The following is a 17,846-nucleotide window of genomic DNA, read 5'->3' as shown; positions in this document are numbered from 1 at the left end:
GGTGCAGACCAAAAGAATTAACCAAACACTTTAATACACAGATAACAAAGACTACATGAGGGGGAGGTGCAGACCAAAAGAATTAACCAAACACTTTAATACACAGATAACAAAGACTACATGAGGGGGAGGTGCAGACCGAAAGAATTAACCAAACACTTTAATACACAGATAACGAAGACTACATGAGGGGGAGGTGCAGACCGAAAGAATTAACCAAACACTTTAATACACAGATAACAAAGACTACATGAGGGGGAGGTGCAGACCAAAAGAATTAACCAAACACTTTAATACACAGATAACAAAGACTACATGAGGGGGAGGTGCAGACCGAAAGAATTAACCAAACACTTTAATACACAGATAACGAAGACTACATGAGGGGGAGGTGCAGACCGAAAGAATTAACCAAACACTTTAATACACAGATAACAAAGACTACATGAGGGGGAGGTGCAGACCAAAAGAATTAACCAAACACTTTAATACACAGATAACAAAGACTACATGAGGGGGAGGTGCAGACCGAAAGAATTAACCAAACACTTTAATACACAGATAACGAAGACTACATGAGGGGGAGGTGCAGACCGAAAGAATTAACCAAACACTTTAATACACAGATAATGAAGACTACATGAGGGGGAGGTGCAGACCGAAAGAATTAACCAAACACTTTAATACACAGATAACGAAGACTACATGAGGGGGAGGTGCAGACCGAAAGAATTAACCAAACACTAGAGCTGGGAACAAGGCATAGATGAGGGTCATAACAATTTCTTATAGGTTCAAACACTAGGAGAAACCATGATAACAAGACGTACAAAACTGAGGCGCAAGCAGAAATAAAACAAGGAACCAAGTAGAAATAAACAACAGGAATAAAACAAGAGCCCTGCAATTGGCTGACCCACCGTCCTGGGTTGTTTCCTGCCTCGTGCCCATTGCTTCTGGGATAGGCTCCAGACCCCCCGTGACCCAGTAGGATAAGCGGTTTGGAAAATGGATGGATGGATGGATGGATGGATGGATGTAATAAAACAAGAACCGAAAAATTAAAAATAAATACAAACATGGTGCCCACAGCAAAAGGGGAGTTTGAATGCTAGACACCTATTAAGCCAAATAGCACCCAGGGGGGATCAGTGAAATACCTGAAGCTACCACAGGAGACAGGATGACCAGCAATACCTGCTGGCCAAATGGGAAAAGGACACTTGGACCAGGGCATGACAAGGCCCGATCCTGACACAAATGTAATATTTGTTTAACGAAATACCACTCCATATGTACAGTATGTACTAATTAGAAGCGGTAGAAATGAGAAGTGGCATGAATTAATCATTTAGTGTAGGTGGTAAACAAAGAAATACCAATTTTGTGCGAGAAATCAGCTGTGATGAGATAGGAACATTTGTGCATTTGTGTAGTTATAAACTGAGAAGCCTATATCAAATAAAAACCGTTATGATTTTCACACATTGCCATCTCTACATGTGTGGGTGAAACTGAAAGAAACCCCACTGTTGGTAAAGGTCAGTTTTTTTCAATATTTGTACTGTAAGTGTTACTTTGCTAAGTTTTACATAAAGACAGCAGCTATGAGCTTGGGATACAGTGTGACAGTCAACCAAACGAAACAAACAGATTAATAAAATATAAATTATTTTCTATTTATTAAACCCTTCCTGGATAAATAACTAACCTGGATATCCCCCCTGGTATACCACAGTCCCAAAATGAATACCAGTGATATATCAAAGCATTGGTGCAATGGAAAAAGACGGCTGATTATTTCAGAAAAACCCCCACGCCACAAAGAAAAAAAGAAGCGTAATATACGATGACCTTTTTAAACTGGGAGATTTGTGGCTCGTCTATGTGGAAAGACTGTTCATGTCAGTGTGGTGGGTTTGACAGTTGGACAAAGATTGTGATTTGTGGAGCAATACAACTGCAACGACAGAGATCACACGTGGGATAACGCATCTGTAAAATTTCATTTGCTCTTAAGAATCGGGTTGTGGAAGACATCCCCGCAGAACATGCACCTGTATGGGGCCTGTCATATCACAAAAACTAAACATGCTTTGCTGCAAAGAGAATGAGATGGTGCTTTTTTGCAGAGTGCAAGGAGCAAGAAGAGTCCGGAGCTGTGTGGGTGCTCATTTGGTTACCGGTGCCTAAATGTTTTTTTGTTTTGCTTTGTTTCGTTTCATTTCATGCTGGATAAACTAATTACTCAATCCCACATCTGGCTCATATCAGCACATGCATATCCTTGTGCTGAGATACATCATTTAAGATTAAAATGTAAACATTTCACCAGAACACATGTAATCAGGGGTAGAAAGTAAATTTACTTTTATGACTTTAATGACGTTATTTTGCTTTAAATTGTACTTTTAACTTTTTTAAATAACAGTAGACATACTTTTACTGTCAAAGGGTCAATACATTGAAAATACATTGTTGATAAGCGTTGAAAATTGTTTTGGGCTAGGGGCCCCACGGGCCCCCTGCACCCCAAGGGCCCCTGGGCAGCGGCCCCGCTGGCCCGGTCCGTAATCCGTCCCTGCATGTGAGGGGATGTATCCTATAGAACAGGAGAATGTGATGAATTGTCTTAATGACTGCCCTTCTAGCGAAAAGATGTGATGCAGTGCCCTATACCATGCCCTTACAATGGTCTAAATGGTCCCTATGGGAACCCTTCCAATGGAAAAGGGTGCCAATATGAAGTGTCCTCTATGTCAAGCCCTACATGATTAAGTGTCTCAAAGGGACCCTTTCCATTAGAGGAAATGGGCGGCAGCGCTGTAAAGGGCACAAGAAAACATGATGAAGTGCCTAAATCAATGTCCCTCCAATGGATAAAATGTGAAGCAGTTCCATATAAGGTGCCCTTGCAATTTGGTAAACTTGTGCCCCATGGGTGTCTTTCTGGTGGGAAAAACGCATGAGGTGTCCTCTGGGGTGCCCTTCCAAGTGAGACATCATGATGAAGTGCCCTTGTGATGGAGGGAAAATTATCTATGACAGGTGGCCTTTCAGTGAAGTGAATTAGATGTGGTGCCCCACTATGAGATGCAGTTTTATATACATGAAATAGTAAATGAAATAATGTACCCTCCAGGTGATTCTCAATCTCATTTGCACAGTGACCCAATTTTTACCATGTCAGCTCAGTCACGACTCATATATGTCAAGTATATGTCTAAATCAATACTAAGATCAAGCACGCAGTTCACTCTACAATTTACACCAATCAATGCCTATTGCACAAATCTGATAGGATGTGCCAGTGAATTCATCTGTGGTTTGGCTTCGTGGATTGGTTGAGTGTTGACTAGTTTTGCCCTAAGCATTTGCAGACTCAAGACCTGTTTATATATCTAGGACTGGGGCTGGAGAATCTAATTTTTAAATGCTTACATTTCCAACTCTACCTCGTGACCCTTTCAGAACTTGCTGTGACCCAAATTTGGGTCATGACCGATGGCTTGATAATAACTGCTCTAGGTGTTACTATGTGTAAGAGAATTTGATCTCTGAAGTCGACAAACCATCAGTAGAATAATCTCAATCAGGGATGGTTTTATCATATATAGCATACCATTCTAATAATGGGGATGGAAGTGTATACATCATGCAATTGGTTTGTTAAACTAAAACCCATCCATCCATCTATCCATCATCTTCCGCTTATCCGGGGTCGGGTCGCGGGGGCAGCAGTCTCAGCAGGGAAGCCCAGACTTCCCTCTCCCCGGCCACTTCATCTAGCTCTTCTGGGGGGATCCCGAGGCGTTCCCAGGCCAGCCGGGAGACATAGTCTCTCCAGCGTGTCCTGGGTCTTCCCCGGGGTCTCCTCCCAGTGGGACATGCCCGGAACACCTCCCCAGGGAGGCGTCCCGGAGGCATCCGAATCAGATGCCCGAGCCACCTCATCTGGCTCCTCTTGATGCGGAGGAGCAGCGGCTCTACTCTCAGTCCCTCCCGAATGACTGAACTCCTCACCCTATCTCTAAGGGAGAGCCCAGCCACCCTGCACAGGAAACTCATTTCGGCCGCTTGCACCCGCGATCTCGTTCTTTCGGTCACTACCCATAGCTCATGACCATAGGTGAGGGTAGGAACGTAGATCGACTGGTAAATCGAGAGCTTTGCCTTTTGGCTCAGCTCTCTCTTCACCATGACAGACCGATGCAGTGCCCGCATGACTGCTGACGCCGCACCGATCCGCCTGTCGACCTCAAGCTCCATCGTTCCCCCACTCGTGAACAAGATCCTGAGATACTTGAACTCCTCCACTTGGGGGAGGACCCCATCCCCAACCCAGAGAGAGCATTCTACCCTTTTCCGGCTGAGAAGCATGGTCTCAGATTTGGAGGTGCTGATTCTCATCCCAGCCGCTTCACACTCGGCTGCGAACTAAACTAAAACACACTGGGAAAATCACAAAATAACAGGACCATGAGTGGTCAGAACTAAACAGAGGTAAACACTGCAAACAGAACCACAAATAAACCTACAAAGGGAACAGAATTTCAGAAACAAGCCAAGTAACAACACACAGCAACATTAGCACAATGACTGACAAACAGAACAAAGGCAGACACTTAAATACACTGATCACAATGACAAACGAGCAGGTGTAACTACACAAAACTAGGGGCAACAAGGAACAGGTGAGGACAGCCAAATCAACTGATCATTATGGGTACAGGGCAACAAGGCACAAGTGGGGTAATATTAACAGGCACAGAGAGGTCAATTAACAGATCAGGTCAGGTCACATTGGGGAGCATGCGTTGATGCAGTGCGGGGCCCCACCCACCACATGGCGAAACTCCTCGGGATCCTGGCTGGCGATCCCCCAGGCAGATACACGGTCCAGTCCCACTCTCTGGGAATGGCCATTCATCTGCCACAGCCAGATTTTAAATGGGCGTCCCCTTGGCCTGGTCCAGCCGATTGGCTCCTCAGCAATGAGGATCCTGCGAGCTAGATCACCTCCAGGTAATCGTGCCATATGGCCGCAGTGCGATAACTGATGCAGGTAATGTGCCTCATTTAGGACTCCTCTAGCAACCGCTCATTCAACATAAAGTCAAACCAGTGGTACCCAAGGATTCTCTGAAAAGACACAATACCCAAGGAGTTCAATCTTCATCTCAGCTCACTGCAAAGTGTTCATGACATAGTGTCACAGCCATATAGCAAAACGGGGAGCACCATGACACTAAAGACTTGGACTTTCATCCTCTTGCAAAGAGATAGGGAGTGCCACACACTCCTTTCCGGTGACCTCATGACCCCACATGCTCTTCCAATCCATCTGCTGACTTCATAGGAAGAGTCACCAGAGAATGAATGTGCTTACTGAGGTAAGCAAAAATCCCCATTCGAGGTCGACATTCTCACTGCAGACAAACGCACTACTGATGGCTGTGCCTAAGAAGTCATTAAAGGCCTGGACCTTAGTCTTTATCCGGGACACCCCCAATCCCAGACGCTCAGACTCCTTGCTCAGTCTCTCGAGAGCCCCAATTAGAGCCTCCATTTAATCAGAGCCTGCTCAGATCACAGCGTCATTGGCAAAGTCAAGATCAGTAAATCTTTCTTTACCAACGGACGCCCCATAGTCGATGTACCCCATGACCCTGTCCAGCACCCAGTCTATACATGCATTCAACAGAGTAGAAGCAAGAACACACCCCTGACAAACCCCAGAATCAACTGGGAAGAATGGAGAGGTTCTCCCTCCACTCTGTGCAACACTCACAGTACCAGTGTAGAGGCTGGCCATAACATCCAGCAACTTTGGGGGGATCCTGCAGAGTCTCAGGATTTCTCACAGGGCAACTCAATCAACAGAGTTAAACACTTTACAAAAATCGACAAAGGCTGCAAAGAACCTCTGCCAATATTTATACTTGTACTCAATGAGACCCTTCAGTGCCAGGATATGGTTGATGGTAGACTTCTTAGGCATAAAACCAGACTGCTCTAGTCACTGACAGAGGAGTAAGTGAGTAACGGTTAAGGATGACCCTTACCCAGCACTGAAAGTTGCTGAAATCCAGGCGATCACCCTTCCCTTTCTAGATAGGCACTACAAATCCTGTTTTCCAGTCAGTTGGGATAATGCCTGACTCCTAAATGGAAGCAAAGATCACCTGCAATGCCAGGAGGACAGCCTTACCACCAGTCTGGAGAGGTTCACAGATGCCTGTGGCCTTCCCTACCCCCTGCTGTTTCATCACCTGTGCAATCCCAGTGAGATTTGTTGGTTCACAGCGGACATGATATATTGATTAATACACACGTATTTATTTCATAATGTATACAAACCTGTCTTGTGTGAATTTAAAAGAATAGGTTGCTTTTTTGTAAGATCAAGAAATTCGAATATGTAGAATGTGTAATAGTTTTGACAGTTAAGTACTTTTAACACAATGTGTTTTTTCTTCAGTAATATTTCACTGGATGACTTTAATTTTTTGGTGTAATATCTGAATATGAATGAAAATTGAGTACCTTTTCAGTAATGCATGTCACGGTTTACATTTCCCGTTTGACAAACTGAAAAAATAAAACCCAGTGTTTGCATCTCTTCTTCTTCTTTTATCATTTTCACTCGTGCTTGAAATGCTCAATTTCCCGAAGAAGCATAACAGCGTATAAATTCGTATCGATGAAATTTACATTTACCGTCAGCCACACGGAGACACCTCAATGATGATAAAAATAACCACTTAAAATTGCAGGGAAATTCTTTAGCAGCTTAATTTATATCTGGCGGAAATGCAGATGTTTGCACAGTCATCACGTGGTTTAAATTTACGGGATTTGCAACAACAATTTAGTTACAACAGCCCGTGCTTAGCCTATTATCTTTCTGCAGGCTTGCATTTTCTGTTCCCGAATCTGGGTGGAAAGTGCCATCCTAGAATGCTAGGGTGTTGCTTGTTTTCCTTTCCGATTAATATTTGACACCCTTCCTAAACAATATTACAGGCAATTTCGACAAATTCTGCAAAGGAAAACTAATCTCAAAATAGTAACCTCACCCAAAAATGTCAGTTGTTCAAAAGTCTACAGAAATCTTTCTGCATACCTTACAGTACTCTGCAGAAGACTTGAGCAGTCCAATTAGAACTTGTCCGAATTAAGAGTAGCACAATAAAAACTAACAATAATCTTTCTGTTTTCCAAAAAAAAAACAAAAAACTAATATCTAGTTGGATGGCTAGATGAGCATTGCTTCAGTTCCCAGAGCTCTCTTCGAGGGCACCCCACTCATTTCATATATTTATGAATTTTCGCCACCAGATCGATAAATTAATTACTTTAATTACTGATTTTAGCAGAAGTAAAGAAATGGCTACACTTTAACAGGCATAGTAGCAAATTGAATATCATTATTATAAGAAACAAATTCCCCGGTCTCCCGCACAATTGCATATATAAAATGCATATTTTACTTCTCTCACTATGTATGTGTGTGTGTCTGTGAGGAGCAGGTCTGTTCCTTATTCCCGTGTTTTGCTGTATTTTCCCCGCTTCCCCCAGTCGCCTTGAAAACGAAAGTTACTGAAATTAAAATGAAGATGAGCTTTTTCAATGGTGAATTAGAGAACCGTGTGCCAATCCAATACTAACACTCAGGTTGGCAACACTTTACTCAACAGGACACAAACGATATAGTATTATACTATTACTTATGCAGACCTATTAATTAATTATGAGTCTTAGTTACATAATACAAATCATGAATAACACAAGTTAAATACTGATCTCATATTTGTTCATTATTAATGAATTATGATGCATCATTCATCCCAAGCAGTCACTACATTTGTTCCTATATAATTCTCTAACCCTTTGTGAACTACTGAAGGAACAAGTAATAAATAACATGTTTGTTCATCACGAATGAACCCTGATGCATCTTTTATCTCAAGTAGTAACTATATTTATTAGCGATTTCATCATAATTTGTACTTTACTTTAGTGAGTACAGTTATTTACTCAGTATTTGTGTCCCATAAAGTAAAGTGCAAGTAAAGGTTTAGCCCCCCTTAAAGTTTCTATCCACCCCCACCACCCCCCCCCCACCCCCCCACAACAAGAGTGCATTACAGGACAACACAGTGCAATACAAGACATATGCAATACAAGAATAAAACGTCCTGATAGTAAATAAGTAAATAAGTGATGATTCCTCCTTTCAGCCGCTTATTCTAAGTTGGCTCTCATGAAAGTACCGGAAGAATAATCCTGTAATTGAGGTCTAGTTATAGATATTTATATTTTGGTGAGAAACAGAGTTAAAGATAAAAGAGGACACCTGTTTCACGAGAACAATGTGGTATTTTAACACTACATGAAGAGATAACTGCTACGGTAATTAATCCGTTATAACAGACAGTAATGGGGAATCATTTTCAGAAAATAGATACAGTTATGTAAAGGGGGCAAAATCTAGTATTGCGTAGATGAGTGAAGCACGGGCCCAGAATTACAGATATGCAAATCAGAAATGTGCTGAAATCATCATTAACCGCATGGAAAGGGAAAGTCCAGCTGATCTTTCACTTCTCAGCTAATATAAGTGGAGAGGATGGCAGGCGGCTGCAGTTCGCTCCTCGTCTGTGGTCTGCATCTGAGCCGCCAGCCCACTGTCACCATGGCACCCATCAGGTCCTGCCTGCTCTTCAGCGCTCTGACTCTCATCTGCCTGGCTCTGCTGCAAGGTGAGGCCGCTTTCAACCAAACCTTATTACACCTTAACAAGGTCTGCATATATGCCTGGTAAAAGCCAAGAAGTCATGTTTGGTCTAAAAGGACGTAGGATGTTTTAAACCTGGAGCTGTTATGAGTTTTATAGTCATAATCAGGGAACTTTAATTGTGATTCTTTAATTCATGAATTTAAACATTATTTAGGGTCCACACAGTGTTAGCTGCAGGATACCTATTATTTTTATTATTATTATTATTATTATTATGTGTTATTTTATTATTATTATTATTATTATTATTATGTTATGCTGATGGTGGTGATGCAGTGGATAGTGCTGTTACTTAAGTCTCTGCCATGGCTCCATGTGTGGAATTTCCATTCTCCCCATGTCATCATGGGGTTTCCTCTGGCTACTCCAGTGTCCACAGTTCAAGAATAAGAATAGGAGAACTGGAGTTTCTAAATTGCCCGTGGATGGATGGATTATTATTATCCACAAATACTAACCAGCATAAGCAGTTAATTGTAAAATTCACAGTTCATAATATGAAAAAGGCAACTATTTGCCTAAGTGAACATGGAGAACAAAAATGATCAATATAATGAAACATATTAACAGATACTAAGAAATAAATGTCCCAACTCTGACTAACATGACATATCTTTTTTCACAACTGACCCAGACTCCCAAAAGTAAATAATCTACGTCGCATTGTCACTGTTGTTTTGACCTTAAGTGTCAGAAGGACGCGCTGTTAGACGGAAATGCCGCTGCATGCAAGTCTCCTCGTGCATCAACCCGAAGACCGTGAAAGAGATCCAGATCATCCCGCAGACTGCCATGTGCCACAGGACCGAGATCGTGTAAGCAGGGCTGTGGGGGGCTCTCAGCCTGGGCTTACTTACCGTCGCTTCTGGCAGCAAAACCCAGACAGTAAACCCCTGACTATACTCTGTACTATTACAGGATGATGACATACAACAGAGGACCTGTTTGTGTGGATCCGAACACACCGTGCATCAAAAAGATCATTCAGACATTCACGAAGGAGTAAGTATTTGTCGCTCCAGCTAAATCAAAGAGAGCGGTTCTGGTTTGTAGTTTGCCAACGCTAAACATTAACATGATCATTTGTGGAAGGTTCGCTCAGAGCCTCGCTTTCATAATCGCCTTCCTTGTCATTGTTTCTCCAAATAGAACAACAACAACAAAGGAAATGGGAAGATAAAGCAGCACAGAAAATTCTTCTTTTTAAATGGTTTCTTATCACTTTATCTTTCTTATCTCTTGAAGATTGTCCACAATATCCAGTATTCCAAACCTGTACCGTCTCAAAAAATAAAAACAAATATATAAGTGGCATCCTGTCTAGAATGTTCCTTTGCTGCCTGAGATACCCCCCCTGGGCCCTTGTAACCCTGCACTACAAGAAAGTTGGACTAATGGAAGCTTGCTTCCACATTTAAACATGTGCAACCATTCCCAAGCTTGTGAAATAAGTAACTGGTTTGCGATAACTGATTGGAAGAACACAAGGATAGGCTCAGTACACTGTGCATTTTGCCCCCTCTAAGCAGAAATAGGCATTCAAGAGTAAAATTGCATTTACATGACATTCATTTATTTAGTAGATTCTTTTTGTTCTCTGATGATCAGAGAACTGTGTCCGTGGCCCAGTAGCGATTGGGGTTAAGGCTCTTGCTGAAGGACAGTATTCCTCTGCAAGCCAGAGGATTTGAACCAATTACCTTTCAGTTATGATCCTTTCCTACAGGGCTACACTTCGCCCCCACATTTCCCTCAGGGCTGATCAGAAATGAAAGTTTCGGCCCTATTTCCGTCACACATGTACTGTATGCTTCCTTTTGGTGAAAGCAGGCCTGCCTGAGCAGTTAAGATAACGGGTCAGAATGCGAGCCAGCAGACAACAGCGTGAACCCACAGAGCAGAACATTCAAAGTGAGACTGGAAACCGAAAAGGGAGCACAGAAAACAGAGGCACGCACAAAACCAGACTCTACTGTAAAGGCACAATCGTTTCACTCCACCTCACAATAACTGATTATGGGACATTATGCTTCAAAAAATGGGTTTAAAGATGATGCAGCATTACTAAATAGCACTGCACTCTAGTTCTCTAAGCATATTGGGATTTTTTCATACAATTCAAATAGATGTTAGAACACCTCCAACTGGCAGATTTGTTTTTCTTTCTTGACATTCATCCAACTTTGAAATGCTTCTCCAGTCTACAATACCTACACTCACACTAACGCTACTGTACGATACATGGCCAATAAGCATAATCATGTGACCCTGCACTGCACTGCACTGCACTGCCGCACAGGCAGAAATCGAACCCAGAACCCTGGGGGTGTGAGACCGCGGTGCTGCTCAATGAGTCACCCCCACCCCTGTCCTGACATTTACAAATGCCTGCACAGTGCTCCCCCACGATTCTTTATAAAATACCATAATACATTGCCCCAGTCCACAGGGAAATGTTTAAAATTAGATTTTATTTGAAGTCCACTATGACGGACAGTGTAAGAAAATAATGAGGAAATAATGGTCATCCGTAAGACAAACTTCAAGCATGGGCACATGGTTAAACCAGCTGTTTTGCTGTGGGTCCCTTAATAACAACAGATATGCCAAACCAAAATGTGTACTTGATGTGAAGTAAGCATACATTTTATTAGTGAATGTGAAAACCAGAATTTTTACATAAATATGCGAATGGTACTTAGGAATCCACTAGAGGGTGCAAGAAGCCTGCTGATTTACATGCCAAAGTACTTTGAACTTGTCATTCAACGTCCGGGGCCACATCAGGTCACATGATGCAGTCAACAAGGTTAAGTTATTCCTTGCCTTTTTCCAAGCCTCTGTGTATTATTCAAAACAAACAGGACAAACGCAGGGCCTCACAAATTAGAGTCACGCACGTTTTACTGCATTGTCTTTACACTGCAGCCGACACATTAAGCCCTGGCTTCCTCTGCCTCGTCTTCCTTCAGCTTCGGGATGAAGGGTCCGCTGTCGAAGAGCAGGGCCTCGCTTGTGGTGCTCGTTAGCAAAGCCCTCTCAATGAAAGGCCCTGCAAATTTAAGCAGTGGCATCATGTTACTCCCCTTAGCATTTCCATCCCAGAAAGAGAAAAACACAGCGCATCCTGTACAACATACCAAGGACTTCCTAAGATATGCTGTTAAGCAGTTCTAAAACATTCTTTGCTTGGAGCAGATCTCAGATCTGTGCTGTGATGGTGACTTTGTTGGGACATCAGCGATGATGTCAGCAACGCGGGCTAACGGGCAGAAACCAGGACTGAGTCACCGGCCGGTTTCCGTACCGAAGCTGGCTGGTTTGTGGGAGCACACGTCCTTGATGACGGTTTCAATGTTAGCCATGATCTGCTCCTCCGGCATGTCGAGCTGCAAGTCATCAAGAAGACCTTCAGTATCATTCATCAACAGCATGTGCCAGACCCCCATTCTCTCTATATCCACTCGTGTGCCGCCTGCTCTGGGATAAGCAGACAGGCTACCAATCAGGCTAAAGAAGCACCGCCCAAACAGTCAGCACAGCCAATCCCGAGAAAACTTACACCGCAGTCAGCCAAACAAACTTTAAAAATAGTGGATACTGAGAATTCATTGGGAGGACATGCAGAACCTCTGACAAGAGACACACACATACACACCGTTGCGATCCTCGTCCGGACATAGCATTCGTCCTCCACCATGTACTCGTGGCCCTTCTTAAAGATCTCAAGCATTTTGGGAATGTTTGATCCAACACTACCTGAGAGACAGAGAGGCTGTCAAGGAAAGGAGAGGAAACATACGCCTACAGTCTTACAGCAGCTCCAGCTCTGAGGTGCCACTACCCACTAAAACAAAAGCAGTTAGAAGCCTTAACTCATAGAAAAAGATGAGATACATGAGCTTTTCTTATGGACTAATGTGGCTTCCTGAAACAACCTCTCTTGGTCTTGGGAAACTTCTTCCGCAGTTTATTCTTCAAAGGCAGCAACCGACTGACGATTTCTGGTACAGCCACGTAAAAGTCGGCCGATATTTTGTCTTCCAAAATCTAGAAGCAATTCAATAATACGAGCTACATTTAGTGTATGATTTTTAAAGCCTACACCTCCATCAGCAAGTCACATTTCCACGACCCGGTATCAAGGGTTGCCCTCCCTGAGAGCACATTTTGAGGTTTCCTTGTGAACTTACATCTTCGATAAGCTCCACTCCACCTACAAACGCTGCTCCATTCGCTCTGGCCGCCTCGGCTTCCCTGGGATTCTACGTAGGACACACAGACTTAGCATGTCGGCCAAACAGCCAATCGGAAAGCAGACCTCAGCTGGGAAAGGAAAGAGGGGAACTCGTCATACTGACCTCTGTGAAGACGACAACCTTGTTATCATCGGAATTTACTGCATGTGCCAGCTGAACTGTACTAACAAAAACGTCCACTTTTTTCTGGAGGAACAAAAAAACGCAACAAAAGTACATTGCTACAGTGAAGACATTCTGCTCTCTGCTCCACATTAACCCAATAAAAGTGACTGACAGAAAGAAAAGCCCTAAAGATGATCCAGTAAAATTATTTTTTTGGGTTTCTGTCACAGATATAGGCTTGTAGGCTTAATAAATCTAGAACTAAGACTAATGCAATTAAAACAATTACAACTAAACCTAATAATTTCATGGATAAAAGAAGCCAATACCAAAATCTTCATGCAAAACGTTTTTGGTTAAATGCAGTGGGAGACACCAAAAGGTGACTTTCTGTTGTAGGCTGTATTTTTGCAGGTGTGTCGCCCTTTCAGCAGAGTTTCTGAATAAAGTGTCCTTGGCTGTGTGATTTATCAGACTCAGGGTACGAAACATCATTGCTCTTTTCCACATCTCGCGAAGCCTTTCCAGTCCGAAATGGCAATACATTAACATTTATTTAACAGATGCTTTTCATCCATCCATCTTCCATACCTGCTTGGTAAGGCTAGGCCATATCATATCGATATTATATCGTGCATGTGGAATAATCGGCAGGGCTTCAGATGACAGGTGAAACATTTGGCCAGCTTTTCAGTACTATACGGACGTTTATTTACGCCCACAATTTGTTAAGTAGATTAATAGTATGACTAAAATGTTAATGAGGCGTTTTATGGTGCCCAAAAGTTAGTAAGTTCGGCATATCCTTGTGTTTAATAAACAACTTTAAACTGCAAAAAGTACCGCCACACCACCAGTGTCTTACCTTGTTTATCCGCAAGATCACCTCTTTTAAAAGATATCGTGGCTGCTGAGCTGTTCCTTTCTTCACTGACACTTCAGTTCAAATTGCACTAAGGTATACCAAACATACTATACCAAACATAGTATACCCAAACATAGTATACCCAAACATAGTATACCCAAACATAGTATACCCAAACATAGTATACCCAAACAGCGTGATGTGGCGTGTTCCGTTAACCAAATTTAATAAAGATTACTAAGTTTTGGGTGTCACAAAACACATCCCATTAATATTTTAGCTGTACGACTAATCTACTTACCAAATATTTGGCGTAAATAAATGCCCATATAGTATCGCAGAGCTGCCCAAATGCTTCGCATCTGAAGCCTTGGTGATTATTGCACATGTGCCATATAATATTGATATGATATCGCCCAGGCCTACTGCTTGGTTAATCCAAAACATACAATTCAGGGAGTAGAGTTGGCCAGTCCCTGAAGCAACTGGAGTTAAGGGCCTTGCTCAAGGACCCAACAATGACATCACTCTACCGACTTTGGTATTTGAATGTGGTAACCCCATGGTCACCAACACAGCATGCTAACCCACTGAGCTACGCATTACCTCCTGCATTAGTAACCTGTAAGCACCAAAAAATAATAATATAATAGGGTTGCAGGTACATTATTACCTTCTTCTCCAGCTTCATGTCAAGCTTCAGGTCCAGGAAAACATTTTGTTGAGGGCTCGTGAAATCCAGCTGCTGGAACTGCTTCAGCTTGTTGATGGCCACGCCGACCTCATAGACTGGCCTGGGGTAGTATCTCACTAGATACACGTCATCCACTGGTTCCCAAGCGGTGAGACCATATGGTTTATGCCGATTTGTATTGTCAATTTTTCTCTCTACTTTCTCCACAGTTTTCTGCTTTTCCACTTTTCCACGCTTCACATTATTTGGTACAGTTTCTTTTTTTGCTGTCCTGCAATCGAAGGAAAAACATTAATTTTTTAGATTCTGCAACTAAAAGGGTGAAAATGATATAAACATAAGAGTTGCTTGTATTGTTATATAACTTCACATCTGATGATATCACAGAAAAGGTATCAAAAAATGATGATTAAAACTTCTAAACAATGGTCACACGAGAACCTTTGATGCAGATGTTAAGTCACAACTAAGTTTCAATACTGTCCACACTTCATTAACATTTTACATACAGTGTGTGTGTCCAAGCCTAAAGTATTTTAAAAATAAAATCTTTACAGTGGGTTCCCACCCGTTTCCTGAATGCACCTGTTACATAAGCTGAGAACCCCCTGCTCTGAAGACAGTGATATTAAAATAGGAAGCACCTTGCAGCAAATGTCCTGACAGCAAGATGCCTGGATCCTGGCTCTGGAAGGCTAGTCAAAGAATGACCAGCATTGGCCAGAAGACATCTATGGCTCCCAGTTACGACTAGAAAAAAAAAAGCATAAAATGTGTTAGAAATTAATTTTGTTAAAGCAACTATAAATAAAACAGAGAGAAAAGCACAATGAGAATATTAGCAAAAGGGCACTGAACAAACTCATGACCCAGGTTCCCATAAATGTCAGCGGGTGTGTCTGACACTTTATTCCTCCACCAGTGGTATGAAAGTGTAAAAACTTCAGATTCAAAATGATCATTTCTCTGTCCAGAAATGTCACATGTCAATTTTTTTTTCTAAAACATCAAGCTATTTTGACAACCTATGCTTTGTTGTTCTTTCAAAAAACATACTGAAATTAAAAGTCACGATTTCAACCAAATATACCGGTCGAATTTGCCCTCAGTTTTCTCATAGAAGCCTTCCAAACACCCCACTACACTAGGTACCAAAACAAAGCAGGGCAAACAAAGCTTTTCAGGAGCTACAGAGCAAAACCCCACAACCAATGACAGAAACTCACTGTGCAAATGAAAGGTATTCATTCAAATCAGTGGGGTAAAAACATTGACTTGAATGTTTTGTGTGTAGTTATTTGGCATCAAAATATAACATTCTGACTTATTAAATCCAATTTCGACCAGTTTTCAATGATTACCTGTCAGTGCCTGCTGGCTGAATGGAGAGGTGGCACCATAACTTCCAAACCTCTCATCTCAATTTCTTCAGTCCTCAGTCATGTTTCACTCATTCTCATGCTGACGACTAATTACTCACTAAAAGCTTGATAATGGTTGATGCTACCAATTTATACTGCTGCAAGCAAGCCTTAACTCAGACTTAGTTAAACATGCATGAAAAATACAGTACTGTTCAAAATTGAATTCACATTTTAGGTTTTTGGAAGCATTTTGTCTGGTTTAGACTTTGAACATAGAGTCTGGAATCTTCTTCAAATAATATTCTAAACCCTGTATGGATAAGCGGTCGGAAGATAGCTGATCTATGGGTGGAAAAAATGAGATCAGCCATCAAAAAATGTGCAGTCTGCGTATATTAACACTAAAGGAACTTGGTAGGTAAAGTGAGACACTAATAACTGGACACAGTTGAGTTGTTATGTGTTTTCAGGACAAAACCGAAATTCAGTTGGTGGCTCAGTGGGTAACGCACACTACCCAAGTCATGGAGTCAATTCACACACCAATTCTGGGAGGAGTTTGCTTGAGTTTCCGTCCACATGTATATCTCTAAATTATCACTACTTGAGTATCTTATTAGAGACTGACATCCCGTCTATGGTCTCCATCACTCTGAACTCTCTATTCTCTTACATAGACTCTATCTGACTGTGACCCTGTAGTAGATAAGCAGTGGTTTATGGAAGATCAGAGAATTTCCTGTGCATATCCTATATTACCTAAACTAATTCATTAGTAATTCATAGGGATGTATCCATTCAAATGATGGGAACACTTACACCGAATACACACACATACTAGTAAAACCACAATCACCATCTTTTACAGTAGGCGATGACATTCACTACTTCTACACCGCCATATAATCCTCCGATAATAACAAACGGTACAGAAAAAATATGCTGTTAAAAGCACTGACCTTTCACAACGTGCCTGATACAGACCGCCATGCTGTAAATATGATGGGTGTTACTTTGCAATATGCCCGTGTGTGTTTGCGGACGTTACATTTCAGTTCCTGTTGCCACTCAAATCAGGTGGAGTTCATCTCACATACTGATGAAAAAATATACATAATTGCCGTAAGCGGTTATTATAATAACTGGAATTGTCTAGGAAAAGACATGGAAATATCATATAATATATATCGTCCATAGAATTGTTAGTTCCATAGGTCTTCCTGACAAGCAATGCCATTTAGGGACATATCCATCCTCAAACTGCATGTATGTTTTTTGTTCCTTAAATATGATAAGTCTGCCTGTTATTTTAAAAGGCTAATCGTATTATTTATATAGGATATCATTTATATGAAGATGTAGCGCATACTCCAATATAAATAAAGCGATATAGCTCAGCAAGTTACAGTTTATATGGTGAGTATATATACTCGGTGCGTTATACTAAAGTGTTCTTCGGTTTTATTGGGAATTTGGTATTTTATTCACATAAACGGCCATCCATCAATTTTCCACACCCGCTTGTCCTTTGCATGGTCACGGGACAGGGTAAGGGTATTTTAGTATTCTATTCTAGTAAATACAGTTAGTTAAATATAGAATAACTTCAAGGACGCATTTCTTAAATGATTCGCCATTATGAAATTATAAGCGTAACTGAGAGGGGGTCAGTTTAACCAACAAGGCATAGTGTTCTGATGCAGGTGGTGACTACCAGTGCCTGATCAAAAAGCCCACCCACCCAAACCACCTATCC

At 41.8% G+C, this 17,846-nt stretch overlaps 2 protein-coding genes across 2 annotated transcripts; one reads left to right on the top strand and one right to left on the bottom strand.

The window, feature by feature from the left end:
- Window positions 1-8,603: 8,603 nt before the first annotated feature.
- On the top strand, window positions 8,604-10,115 carry LOC125719265 (C-X-C motif chemokine 10). The gene is made up of 4 exons (XM_048993883.1): window positions 8,604-8,765; window positions 9,492-9,618; window positions 9,722-9,805; window positions 9,953-10,115. Exons 1-4 carry the CDS (start codon window positions 8,633-8,635, stop codon window positions 9,981-9,983), a joined length of 375 nt encoding a protein of 124 aa, XP_048849840.1. The 5' UTR covers window positions 8,604-8,632; the 3' UTR covers window positions 9,984-10,115.
- Window positions 10,116-11,257: 1,142 nt separating this feature from the next.
- mrpl1 (mitochondrial ribosomal protein L1) lies at window positions 11,258-17,700 on the bottom strand. Its single transcript, XM_048982417.1, has 9 exons — window positions 17,050-17,700; window positions 15,371-15,476; window positions 14,706-14,997; window positions 13,165-13,248; window positions 12,997-13,068; window positions 12,742-12,853; window positions 12,462-12,562; window positions 12,111-12,192; window positions 11,258-11,855 (listed from the first exon to the last, which is right to left on the bottom strand). The coding sequence occupies exons 1-9, from the start codon at window positions 17,078-17,080 to the stop codon at window positions 11,740-11,742; spliced, it is 996 nt and encodes a 331-aa protein (XP_048838374.1). The 5' UTR covers window positions 17,081-17,700; the 3' UTR covers window positions 11,258-11,739.
- Window positions 17,701-17,846: the final 146 nt, after the last annotated feature.

The sequence above is a fragment of the Brienomyrus brachyistius genome, chromosome 2 (assembly GCF_023856365.1).
Source record: "Brienomyrus brachyistius isolate T26 chromosome 2, BBRACH_0.4, whole genome shotgun sequence".
Classification (NCBI taxonomy): domain Eukaryota; kingdom Metazoa; phylum Chordata; class Actinopteri; order Osteoglossiformes; family Mormyridae; genus Brienomyrus; species Brienomyrus brachyistius.
The sequence above is the reverse complement of the archived record's forward strand: the minus strand, read 5'-3'. Positions and strand labels throughout refer to the sequence as shown.